The 13,372-nt window shown below is 36.9% G+C and overlaps 1 protein-coding gene and 1 pseudogene across 1 annotated transcript; both read right to left on the reverse strand.

Annotated features, from left to right (window-relative positions):
• Positions 1 to 10,415: 10,415 nt before the first annotated feature.
• LOC149162523 (CAAX prenyl protease 1 homolog pseudogene) lies at positions 10,416 to 11,282 on the reverse strand (annotated as a pseudogene).
• A 442-nt stretch (positions 11,283 to 11,724) lies between these two features.
• Positions 11,725 to 12,264, reverse strand: LOC149162524 (uncharacterized). The gene has a single exon (XM_089435204.1). It carries the CDS (start codon positions 12,262 to 12,264, stop codon positions 11,725 to 11,727), a length of 540 nt encoding a protein of 179 aa, XP_089291330.1.
• Between the last annotated feature and the right edge of the window lie 1,108 nt (positions 12,265 to 13,372).

Consider the following 13,372-nt stretch of genomic DNA (forward strand, 5'->3'; position numbering starts at 1 on the left):
TAATACAACTGATAAACCGAAGATTAGAAAGGTGGCGAAGGTTGAAGCTATCTGGCAAAGAAACCCTGGTTACCGTCTCAGAAGAGGGCAGGAGGCTATGGCGGAGGGAGGAAGGAAGGAAAGTGAAAACATTGGAGAGGATGGCAGACGGATGGATCAGGGGAAGAACAAGCAGGAAGTCTGGAACGCGAGAAAGAATGCTAAGCAGCAGACAGAGGAGAAAGAAAGCTTGCAGGAGACTAAAAAACATCAGCTGTCCAAGGAAGGAGAGGTTAGGAACAAGAGGATGGAGCAGGAGCTGACGGAAGAAGAAGGAAATCATAGGGAAGGAGAAATGGAGACCGGGAAGGAAGAATGCATGGTGAAGGGGACTTTCGAGGTTGGTCAAGGAAGTCGGGGTAACACCAGAGGAAGACCATCCAGAAGAGGTAAGGGAAGAAGGTGCAAGGGTTGTGGGAGAAGTTGGCAAGTTGAACGCTATGAAACTAAGACACCGCCTCCAAATCAACAGAAAAGAGGGCGTCGAACCACGGAGCAAATAGCTCAAGAAGCAGAACGAGCGTACAACGAAGGGACCAACGCGGAGATAAGAAGGATTATTGATGACTTGGAAAATAAAGTTCTGGAGGAGGCCTCTGATCCAGAAATGGAGGAATGGAGCATTCTTATTCCGGACCTTGGGAACACAAGGGGACGCTTATCGCTGTATAAGCAAGCACTGCATGTTTATTGGGTTGTGAAGCGTCTATTAGCAAAAGCCATGGAACAGGTCGCCGAAGAGATGACGGAGATAGCTCAAGGATTCCCAAACTTGAAAAAGGAAATGAATAACCTCCAGCTCATGCTCTTGAAGCAGGACAACAGACTAGAGGAAATTTGAATCATGCTGAAAGAGATAACCACTGCGCAGCGCGAGGAGGAGATCAAACAGGAACTCATGGTAGATTGATTTCTTTTGCTCTGTTTTCAAATGAATTCTCAGCTAGGCCTAAGAGAATCAATTTTGTGGGCAAGTTTTTGAACTGTAATAGCTGATAGGAATATAGAAATAGTATGTTGATAGGGTGATGCTTATGGTTTAAACATGTTTCTGCACTTGCATAGGTTATAAGTTGACATTCTCAGACTTTTGGTGACCAACAGACCCGGTTTCCCTTTGGGGCGGGTTGAGGTCACCAACGACTGTACATATTTTATTTTGGATGTATATAATAGAAAAGATCATGCCATAGCTTACAAAAAAAAAAGAAAATAAATAACTTTAATAAACATTTTAATAATTAATAAATTAATAGGAATCATTTATATTTGTATCTTAGTTTGTCCCATGATTCTTGGTTAATTTATACATATTTTATTTTTGATTAAATATTGAAGATAATATTTTTTTACATATATATTTAAATAAATAAACAAATTAACTAATTTGACATTCATATTTATATTCATATTGTAGTATAAGTTAATAAAAAAGAAGATATTATATCATTCCTTAACATTTAGTTATTTAAATAAAATAATCGAATCTAACAATTAACTAATTTATTAATTTATTAAAAAACTTTCCCCATGGTAGCTGTTTCCTTCGGTCAAAAGTAGTTTTTTTTTAGCCATTTGAATGATTGGCCTCTTTAACTTGTTGCCATGATTTGGTTCTTCATCTTGTCTTGATGATGAACCACACTTGTTTGTTCGAAACAGGTCGACAAATGAATTTTGATGTGATTATTTCCGAAAGACATTTCTCAAAATAATATGTTATAAGTAATTATTACTATATAAACAAGACGAAATAAACTTAAAAAAAAAATTGTGGTTGAATTAGAAATAATGAATTAAATTGTATTATTGAGATCTAAAAATATTTGAGAAATAATATAAAAGTACATGTCATTATGTCTTTTGTATTTGTAATTAAAAGGAATTTTTATTTTATTTTATTTATTTATTTATTTATTATTATGATTATGATTATGATTATGCTTATTATTATTATTATTATTATTATTATTATTATTATTATTAAGGCGAGCATCATTCATGTAGTAATTTTTGAGTAGAAATTATAGATAATATCTGGGTTGTAGCTCCTACTATACTACCAGGAAAATTAGACTAGTGGCACAACATAATTTTCTAAGACCATGCAAGGAATTTGAATAAAATTACAAAACTAAATAGATGTCTAGTACTATGACAACTATGTCATGTGTTTGAGGTTAGGAAGCCTCATATAACAAAATATATAGGAAAATTGGAGCTGATGACTGACATGGCAAACATGATGACATAAACTAAGTAGTTGGAGAACCCAACTAAATAGTATCAGGTGAACTTATTCATCCTCATAATCAACAATCTCCATGTTTGTAACTTCTTAGCTAGAATAGGTACCCTTTTATCTTGCTTCTAGAGTTGACTTTGCACTTCATCCATACTTAATAAAATCTCATTTTTTTCCTCTAACTACTCGACCAAGAGTCTGCCCATGATGGTCTTCAACTACTAGTATATGTTCAAAGTTTTCACACACTAAGTTTTCCTCTTTTAGATGTTACTTGTATTCAAGAGCCAATTTCTGATTTGGTACTCAACTTTAGCATCTGAAATAAAATGATGATATATCCTTGCACCCTATTAAACTTTTTCAATTGCCCTTCTAACTCAAGCAAGGAGCATTCATGTAATATAGTTCAACAAATTTCTCTACTACTAACTAAGCCCAATAAAAGAGGGCTTGGGGGCAGGGGAGGGGAGGGGGTGGTGGGTTGGGGTAATGAGTTATGTCTGCCCCTTCTCCCACTTAAGCCACACCTTGTAGGCATGGTTGAAAGACCAAGTAAAATAAACTAGCGAGGGTATATGGAAGCCCTAAAATAAATTAAACAACACTTGATAAAAACTTTAAGAAGGGAAGAATATAAGAATAAATATGATACCTAAGCAGAATTGCTTTCTTCCCTCAAACCATCTAGAAACCACTAAAGTAGGGAACATAATGAAAGGAAGGAAAGGGGATTGAGAAGATTGAGATTGAACAAATTATGGAAATAGTTGTAATCGTGTTACAGCGCATTCCTAAAGAGGAGTAGGATTGGGGTTGTTCAGAATCCTTTTCTTGCTAAGAGCGAGTGTTAAATTGTAGCAAGAAAAGGCTTCATTTTGACTTGTGTCTTAGTCAAATGGACAAATTCAAATTTCCACATCAAGAGGATGATTTTAGTCACAGTTAGCAGGAGTGACATGGCCAAGACACTTTTTTAATTCAGTTAATTCAAGTATGTGGGCAAGAAGTAGAGTTGTGCATGAGTTGATTGCTAAGATCTAATAATATAGTGGATTTATAGTTAGTTAAACTCAATTATTTGAGCTTTAGTCATGAATAAAGTAAGTAGGAGTTCAGTTGAGTAGTTGTAACTATTGTTAACTCACTGATCTCTCAATTAACTAGTCAATTTATTAAAATTCACCTTAGTAATGCATGGAATTTGAATTTCCTAGTTGAGGGAAATAAAAAGGAACATTTTCATTATCACTTGTATACTAGTTGAGTGTATAGGTTTTGCACTGGAGAGATGAAAAAATCCTTTAGGATTGGCGCAAGGAAATAGGAGATTCCCTATATTTTAGGAGCTGATTTCCTCAAGGATTGTGTAAGAAAATAGGACGTAGGATGAGGCATATTTTGGCTAAGTGTTGGTCAGAGTAGGTGGTGATCAGTATTGCAGTGCAGGTCGAGCATCAAGGATTGAAGTTGTCATTGCACAAGATCCATATTCTCATTTTATTTAATACCATCCTAAATCCATCTTAAACACAGATCTATCAAGCACTGAGAGGGATCAAATCTCTCGAGGTGAAAACCTCTCTTTTGAGTGCAAAACTTGAGGAAAGGTTTGCCCCTAGAGAGATTTGATCCCCCTTGGCGCTTGATATATTTGGGGTTAATATGGATCTAGGATGGTTATATAATACTATATAATATCTATATCTATATCTATGTATCTCTTTCTTATTCCCTCTCTCTAGCTCACCCACTAAAAATAGACACTCTCTCTCTCCATATATATCTATCTCTCTCTCCCTCCCTCTTCCGCTCGCTCTATTTCTCTTTTATTTCTATCTCTCTCTCATCCCCTTCTCTCCCTCTCTATCACCCCTTCTCTCTCTCTCTCTTCCCTTTCTCTCTCCCTTTCTCTCTCTCCTTCTCTCTCTTGAGTCCTCTATATCTTCCTTCCACTCTCTCCCTTTCTCTCCCACCTTAGTTTATCTCTCACCCCCATCACTCTCCCTCTCTCTCTTCCTTTCATCAATTTGTGAAATTATTCCTTAATATATGGGTGATCAAGAGAAATCCTTTTTTGATTTTAGAAGAATATAATCATTTGGAAAGATATCCAAGAGAAGCAATGCAACACTTTTTAGCTAAATTCAATCAAGTATACCATTCCATGCCTGGTGATATAAAACCACCTCTTAGTTTAGATCTTTTACACTACCTGGATGCCTTTGATCCGGAAATGGCATTTCAATTGAGAGAAAGGGATCATACCACACTTGAAGAAATGGAGGACAGTGCAATAGTTGTGAAAGTTAATCTGTTGTTCAAAAGGTCAAAGTTGAAAGAAGATGCGAGGGAGATTATAGAGAAGGAACGTCTGACATATTAAGAAGTGAAGCTCGATATTTTGGTAAGCACAATGGAAGCAATGATGCAAAAGATCATCATGAGAGATAAACTTGTTGTTCAAAAACACCATGTCCCACTTATTATAGAAGAAGAAGAGGTTATTGACCCTAATCATTTTGTAGCTAATCTCAGTTACCATAGATCAAAAAATTATCATTTTATGTATTCATTTATGGAAAATCATGAGAATGGATTTGTAGATCAACCTGTGGAGGATCAATCTCCTGGTCTAATGTGTATTTTTAATGTCATTCCTTATAATTATGAGTTACCCAAGTATGATCAGTATGATGATGATTATGTTGTTGAAATAGAGGCTGACTCTACAAGGAAATCGATGACATGTTTTTGGGAGGAAGAAGCTTCATTACAATAGCTTTGATGTAGCACTTAGCTTATGCATATCAATCATGACAGCAATGAAGAGAATCTAGAAAATTTCAAAGTAGGTGAAAGGTCTTTTCCTTTATGTTTTACTTCATTTCAGTCACTGAGATAAAACTTTCCTAACTTTAGAAATCAGTAGCCTTTCATTTTTTATGTTGAGCATGGAGAGGATCATGAAATTCTTGACCAGGAATCCTTACCTTTGTGTTTCTCTTCATTCGAAAGAATAAGAGAAAACTATAAGGTTACCAAGGAAGAAAATAATCAAGTTAACAGCGGTCGGCAACCTTCTCCTAAAGTTGTTGAGAATGTTGTTTGTAATATAGAACCTTTTTACAGTCCACAATAACCATTACCAAGCAACATTCAATTTGAAAATGCAACCGAAAGTGTGGAACATGAAGATTTTATACAATATCATGCAATTTCATCAGAACCGATCCACAATAGGTTGCAACAACTTCCTCATGTTTGTAGTGATCCAGTAGGTAATTATTTAGATGAGTTTTGCAGTCAGAGTGGTCCTCCTTTGGTTTTTTATGAGCCTGAAAACATGGGTAAGGGAGATTTAGCTTAGAAAACAAAATTGTTGTCTTTTTCACCAGTGGTCTCATCACATTTATCACAAAGGTCACGGGAAATCTTTCAGCCTTATCATGATTGTTTTAAGTTGAAACTTAAGGAAAGAAAGTATGTTGGGAAAATTGCAAAATTGAGGTATAATGTTATGAAACCAGCTCAAGAAAAGATAGAAAATATAGATCAACGCCTTAGAATTCATCCTCTTCGAGGGGGAAACCTCCTTTACATTACATAAATGAACAATTCTTGGATGATACAAATGACAAAACCTTCTTTCTATATATAGGAGTCTAAGGAGTCACAATATAATCCAGCCGACCTAACAATAATAATATAAAGCCACAAAAATAATAATAGAGGGATTCTATGGGGCACAGTAATAACAATATGGGGGCAATAGGGGCACAACAATATTAATAAGGGGTATAACTACAATAGTAATGGGGTAATCACTAGTATTATGGGGACCCAACATGCCCCTCTCCTTCAAAAAAGTGTTTTCCTCAACGCTTGAGTAGTTCTGGATACTTCTGCATAAAATTCTCATCCTCCCATGTGGAATCTTCATCTGATAAGTTCTTCCACTTGATAAGATACTCTGAAATTGATCGATTTCGTAGCTGTCGAGTTCTTGTTTTTGTGACTGCTTCCGATTCCAATATAATTTTTCCTTCCTCGTCAAGTTCTGGCAATATTGTTTGAACTGGGATCTTGTCGCCTATAGCCTTCTTTAAACATGAAACATGGAAAACTGGGTGCAATCGAGAAGTTGCAGGAAGCTCCAATTTGTATGCCATAGTACCAATATTTTGCAACACCTTGTACGGACCATAATACTTTGGTGATAATTTATTATCCTTCTTAGCTTGCTTGAGGGACATTTGCTTATATGGTTGTAGCCGTAGGAATACCCAATCACCTAAATCAAAACTTCTTTCACTGCGATGTTGATCTGCTTGTTGTTTCATTCTATTCTGTCCCAAGACGAGGTTATCCTTTAAGAGTTGGAGGACTTGTTGTTGATGTTTGATGTGATGTTCCACTGCCTGAACTTTATAATTTTCTCTTAAATATGGTGTGATGGATGGTGGTTGATACCCTTAAAGTGCCATAAATGGGGTCATTTTTGTTGCTGTATGGAAGGAAGTGTTATACCACCATTCAGCCAAAGGCAACCATTTGACCCATTGTGTATGTTTATCAGATACAAAGCAACGAAGATATCCTTCCAAACATTTGTTTACTATCTTAGTTTGCCCATCAGATTGAGGATGATAAGATGAGCTATGAGCTAACTGAGTACCAAGACAAGAAAATAATTCTGTCCAAAAATTTCCAGTGAAAGTGGGATCTCTGTCACTTACAATAATCTTTGGGTTTCCATGTAGCTTTTGAATTGTTTCCATAAATGCAGTAGAAACTGTACTGGCTTTAAATGGATGTGATAATGCACAAAAGTGTGCATACTTGGTAAGTCTGTCAACTACCACCATGATGACACTCTTTCCCTCAGACTTTGGTAAACCTGTGATAAAATCCATTGAAACCTCCTCCCAACGTTGGCTTGGAATGGATAAAGGTTGTAATAAACCTGGTGTCTTAATTGTTTCAACTTTATTTTGTTGGCAAACCAAACATTCTGCCACAAACTTTTGAATATCTGATTTAAGGCCATCCCAAAAAAATTCCTTCTTAACCCTGTGGTAAGTTTTTAAAAATCCTGAGTGCCCTCATAAGGGAGAAGTGTGCAATTCCATAAGAATCTTTTGTTTTAGCTGGGAATTCTTACAGAGGTATAAGCGATCTTTGTACCATAATGAATCATTTTTCCAACTAAATATATCAGACATACTGGAATCTTGTTGTAACTTTCGAATAAGTGCCCACACTTCTTCGTCATTCTTCCATTCCTCCCTTGCTTCGTTTATCCAATCTGGTTGGATAATAGAAATGGCGCACAACAATGCTTCCCCATCCTCATCCTTTCTTGAGAGTGCATCTGCCACCACATTTTGCTTCCCTTTTTTGTAGATGATTTCAAAGTCATAACCCAACATCTTTGTGACCCACTTTTGTTGTTCTTCAGAGGATAATCTTTGTTCTAAAAAGTATTTAAGGCTATCATGATCCGTTTTTACATTGAAGTGTCTTCCCATTAGGTAGGGTCGCCATTTCTTAAGTGCATGGAGTATTGTGTTGGGTCCCTATAATACTAGTGATTACGCCAATACTATTGTAGTTATACCCCTTATTTATATTGTTGTGCCCTTATTACCCCCATATTGTTATTTCTGTGCCCCATAGAATCCCTCTATTGTTATTTTTGTGGCTTTATATTATTATTGTTAGGTCGGCTGGATTATATTGTGACTCCTTAGACTCATATATATAGAAAGGAGGTTTTGTCATTTGTATCATCCAATAATTGTTCATTTATGTAATGTAAAGGAGGTTGCCCCCTTGAAGAGGCTGAATTCTAAGGCGTTGATCTATCTTTTCTATCTTTTCTTGAGCTGGTTTCATAACATTTGGTATCAGAGCTTTGGATTCTAGGGTTTCGCTGCTCCAAACAGGTCATCGTGGCATTTTCGCTATAACGTTTTTTCTGTGACGTTTCAGAATTCGCAAAAAAAACCCATTTGAGAAGAAATCGCTCTGAACCTTGGTTCCAAATTTCAAAGCTTTTCGCGCGATATTTGCGGAGATATGATCTGAGGAAGTTGGTCTTTTTGCAGACTCTTGAATTACATTCAAAACAGGTGACCTGAGGAAAATCGTCATAACTTTCTCTCTGGCGATCGGATTGAAATTTCGTAAGAACGTAAAGAAAGAGGACGAACTTTATCTTCTTGTGTGTGTGTTTCAGATTGAAAGGTTGAAACAGTGACTCGTGGCACGTCGTACAAGTTCGCTCTACTGAACCAGTCTAAAAGCAAGTCACTGTGGGAGATTTCACATAACTCTTCCTTGGAGAATGCAATTTGGCTCAGACTTGTGGCATTGGAAAGAGGACGCAGAAGGCTACTACAGGTAGCAATTTTAGAACTAGATGATCCGAAATTATAGAGATACATCAGATTCAATATCAGGCTTATATAAAGTGAAAAAGGGTGTGTAGTTTTTTTTTTTTTTTTTTTTTTTTTGTATAAGCTTGGTTTAACGGAATTAAAAGGGCATAGTAAAGCATTATTATCGGTAACTGATGCCCCGAGGAAAGAAAATTAAAACACCTAGTAAGGAACCTGAAAGATCTAGCATGACTCATGAAGAAGAGGAAGAAATGCTACATGATATATCAAAATTACAAGAACAAGTGCAACAAATGTCACGCTCACAAAAGTTAACAGATGCTAAGATAAATGGCGTGGAAGATAAGATAAGTGGCGTGGAATCTGTTATCTCAAAATCAAGCTCTGGAAGGCTGCAACCCAGGAAGACTTCAAGTAACTATTTCACACCAATCTTTTGACTAAGGCTTAGCCTCCTTAGCCTGAGAGGGCTCTCTCAAAGGATTATTGATTTTGACTATCAGTAAGATGGCTAACTCTTGTAAATAACATTGACAAATAATGAAGGCTGGACAAACATTACATAAGTTTCCATTGGGCCTATGGAGTCAAACATACTACAGCAAACAATGATGATGCCTTACATAGAAGTCAGGGCACTTAGCATTTGGATGTTCAGAAAACCACTTATATAAAACCACAGTTTACAAAGGCATACAGGAAGTCAGAGCATGATCAATGAATTCTGAGTGATTATGCATTTGTACAACTGTAAAAGAACACTAAAAAAATTATATCATCACACATTCTGAACAAGTAAATCCCTTATGAATCCTGAGAAGTAAAACAATCATTTATATTACTGAACTCTGTTTTTTACATAAGCCAAAACAGTCCTCTGTTTTGTAAAATATCCAACCCTCATTACATCACTGTCTTAGCTATATATAGAATTCTTATTCTACCTAATTCGAGATTCCTCCTCCAGCATGAGGGGAATTCGATAACTACTTTTGATGACACCTATCTGCTTTGCAACTAACTATTAAATACAATAAGTGCTAACTGGAGTTCTAAAGAGATCTAAATCTAGTAGGACTCTAACACCGTGTTATGCTAATAATAGCCTTGATTACAATGGTTCTTGTTCTTTGACACCTGGTCTTCTTTAGATTTGGCTGAGCTGGATGTTAAATACGCCTTATTGACCTTGAACGCTGAATCCTTTACTGCCCCGTAGTATTAGGAGATGTCCCCTGCTTCTCGGCTTTTGTTTTCATTAATTTGCTCAAATATATAACAACATGTTTCTTAGTCTTTAATAATCCAAGGTATGGAACGCTGCCATGTTTCTGATGTGCTGTAGGCTGTATTGATGATGTGTCATCCACTATTTTAAAAACCAAAGAGAAAACGCATTCAAGCTGTCTGATGCATGCTTCAATTCTTTTATGATATGACAAAATGCCACGTCCTTAATACGCTGTCCACCGTTTTCATATGTGTAGGCAAAAGTTCTTGCAAGCTGTCTTGATCTTGTTGAAAGCTGATGGCTTCAGATGAAAATTCCCGCTTGTATTTCAAAACCAGTTGACTGAGATTAGATTGTGTAGCTTCAGCAGTTTCGCAACGTGCTACGAAACTGCTGTACATTAATCATCTTCAGCAGTTTCGTAGCGCGCTACGAAACTGCTGTGTGATTCCAAAAACACAGTTTCAACCCAAAACTTTGAAATTGTCTGGGTTGATCAGGTGGAAAATAAGGAGCCGGCGGGAAATCTGGAGAACATTTCCTCCTCATTTTTGCACTGCTAAATCCAGGTGTCATATATCACTATACGCTTGTTCTTGTAAAATCCATACATGTATGCGTTGCTGTGTGTCGATCTTGTTGAACCATCAATCACAAATAGCTTCTTCAACGGAAAATTTAGAGATGATGCTAGCCTTTCAATATTCAACCTAAGTTCCCCTTCCGGAAGAGGAGTGAACTTGTTGAAGAGAGGAGCTATAAGAATAGAATATAAAGACATCATCACTAGTGACAGTATAAGCATGAAGGCCCAAAGGTATATTGCTAAATATTGACCTCCTTTCTGCACAATTATGATTATTGCTGAAACAATTGGTGGCCCAAGTAAAACTGAAAAGCCCAGACCCACAACCATATCTCTGAGAAAAAGCCAAATCGTTTGTTTATTGAATCCATGCCGAGCCTCAATGACAAAAGTTGAATACAGTGAAAAAGGCAGATCTATCAACTGAGACCAAAGAGTAACAGTTGCTAAACATATGAGTGTATGAATGATTTCATTATGAGGATCTAAGCCCAAGTTTGCAACTACAACTTCTGATTTCTGCCAAAGGAATGGTAATGCTCGAAGAAGTAAAATTGATGAATCTCCTATGATGGTCACTGCTGCGTGAACAAAGTGGAAGCGGCTTTTATCAATGTTGTAAGCTCGAGATTTTTCAAACTTATCCTGACTCACCACTCCTTTTAAAGGCTTAGGCAGATAAGGAAGCTTAAGTGACGTATGTTGCCTCAAGTCAAGGTATGTCTCAATGAAGTACATGAAGATCATGAAACCAACAACAACTTCCAAATAGGGAAACGCCAATTTTTAGACCAATCCAAGACAAGCCTCGCCTCGCCTGTAGCGAATAAAGGGCCAACTAGTAAAAGAATGGGATGCAGTAGACCTGATCTCCAGTTGAGTTGAGTGCTGGGGAAGCCGCGATACTAAGGTAATACGGGGGTCAATATAAAGGCATGATGCAATTCCTCCATTAGTTCATAAAAAGGGAAATTTCTCCCTTGCATTATTCTTCATTTGAAGACAGTTCTGGTCATAAAGATTACTGACATCATGTTCACCTTGCATCTAAAAATCGAAACAATTTCACGGGTTGCCTCACATAATATGTGCAGAAAGATGAATTAAAGAATCCCTCGAGGCCCCACTCATTCTATTAGTGCATATGGAATAATTGCCGAGGGATCGTCTCAGTGAATTTCCGTCAGTTATTCATGTTATTCAAGAGCTTCACAACTTCTCACATTGCGACTGTTTTACCTTCATCCCGAAGTGTGAACCTTCCAAGTTGAGGAAAATCAGAGAACTTCTCAACACAGATAGTGTCATTTACCTGAATGCGACACAACACAACTGCTCCAGTCTTAACAAAAAGACATTTCTTTTTCATTGGCTTTTTCATCCTTGGATCCATCTGCTCTAACAGCTCCATTATCTCACATTCCTCAACAACAGAATGAATATGCAGTACAGCTTTATAACCAGCAGTAAATATTGCTTTATGTTCCAGTAGTTCTAATATCTGTAACTGAGCCTCAAACTCCAGCACTACTTGAATTGGATTTGAAATGGAAGACAAAACAAAACCTGTAGAGATGTCATCTTCTTCAACACCAGATAATGTCACCCTAACATTTTCTCCAGGCCTTGCATATTTTATTTCATCTCTTTCACGATAAACAGCTACAACTTTCTCGTGAACCTTATTTGGCGTTATAGTTAAGCTGTCTCCTTGCCTTACAGTGCCTGACTCTGTTTTTCCCATAACCACAGTTCCCATATCCTTGAGTCTATCTATTAATGGCATCCTGAAAGGACCTTTAGGATCTCTTGGAGGTAACCTGAATGCAACGATTACTATGGGATTGTCAATGAAGGAGTTGTTCCATCAACTTGAATAGCATCAATGACCTCTCCAAAAGTTGGCTGTTGAGCACATCCACAAGAATCCATTATAGTCCTCCACATCATACAACAGAGTGTCCTTTATAGGCACATATCCTGCATCCCTAGACAACTTCTCTAATATTGCATAGATATCCTTTGTTTGAGAGTGCGTTCAGTCTCCTATGACAGAAGTATGCACTGTGTTTTTAATCTCAATCCAGCTCTGATAGAGAAGAAACACGGGACTTCCATCCACAAGAACCCTTTGAGAAATTTTTAAAAAATGAATGTTCAGGATTTAAAACATTTTTCTTCAGTGATAACAGAATCTAAGGTAAATGGTGTGGAATCTAAGATAAAGGGAATGGATGCTAAGATGGATGAGTCGAAGACAAATTTGAAGAGAGACATGGCAGATTTGAAGATAGATTTGAAGACAGACATGGAAGAATTGAAGAAGTTGCTACAAGAAAGGGTCACTAATGGTGACAAGGTAGTAAAGGAAACTCATGATGAGAACAAAAGAAATGTTAATCATGATTCCATAGATGCTAATGTTGGATCGAAGAATCACCATATTCCAAAAATCGATATGAGGAAGTTTGATGGCAAGGATCCCACCACATGGATATTACAGATGGAGCAATTCTTCGATCTCAATAATGTGAAAAACGCACAAAAGGTACGTATGGCAACTGTATATTTGGAACCAAATCAGTTTGTATGGTATCAATGGCTTTTTTCTCGTAAACAATTTATCACTTGGGCAATTTTTACGGAAGAATTGATAGCACATTATGAAGATACAAAAAGCAACACTTTTTTTAGCCAATTGATAAGTCTCAAACAAAAGGGTTCAGTAATGGAGCACATTGAGGAGTTCCAAAAATTGAACATAAGGGTAAAAGATATTCCAGAGGAGCATAGGATTGATGTGTTCATAGGGTCTTTAAAGGATAATATCCAACATGATGTTCGCCTTTGGGAACCTGATTCATTAG

Source organism: Pinus tabuliformis, chromosome 5_2, assembly GCF_031772625.1.
Source record: "Pinus tabuliformis cultivar Carrire ecotype Pingquan chromosome 5_2, CPIR1, whole genome shotgun sequence".
In the NCBI taxonomy this organism is placed as follows: Eukaryota; Viridiplantae; Streptophyta; class Pinopsida; order Pinales; family Pinaceae; genus Pinus; species Pinus tabuliformis.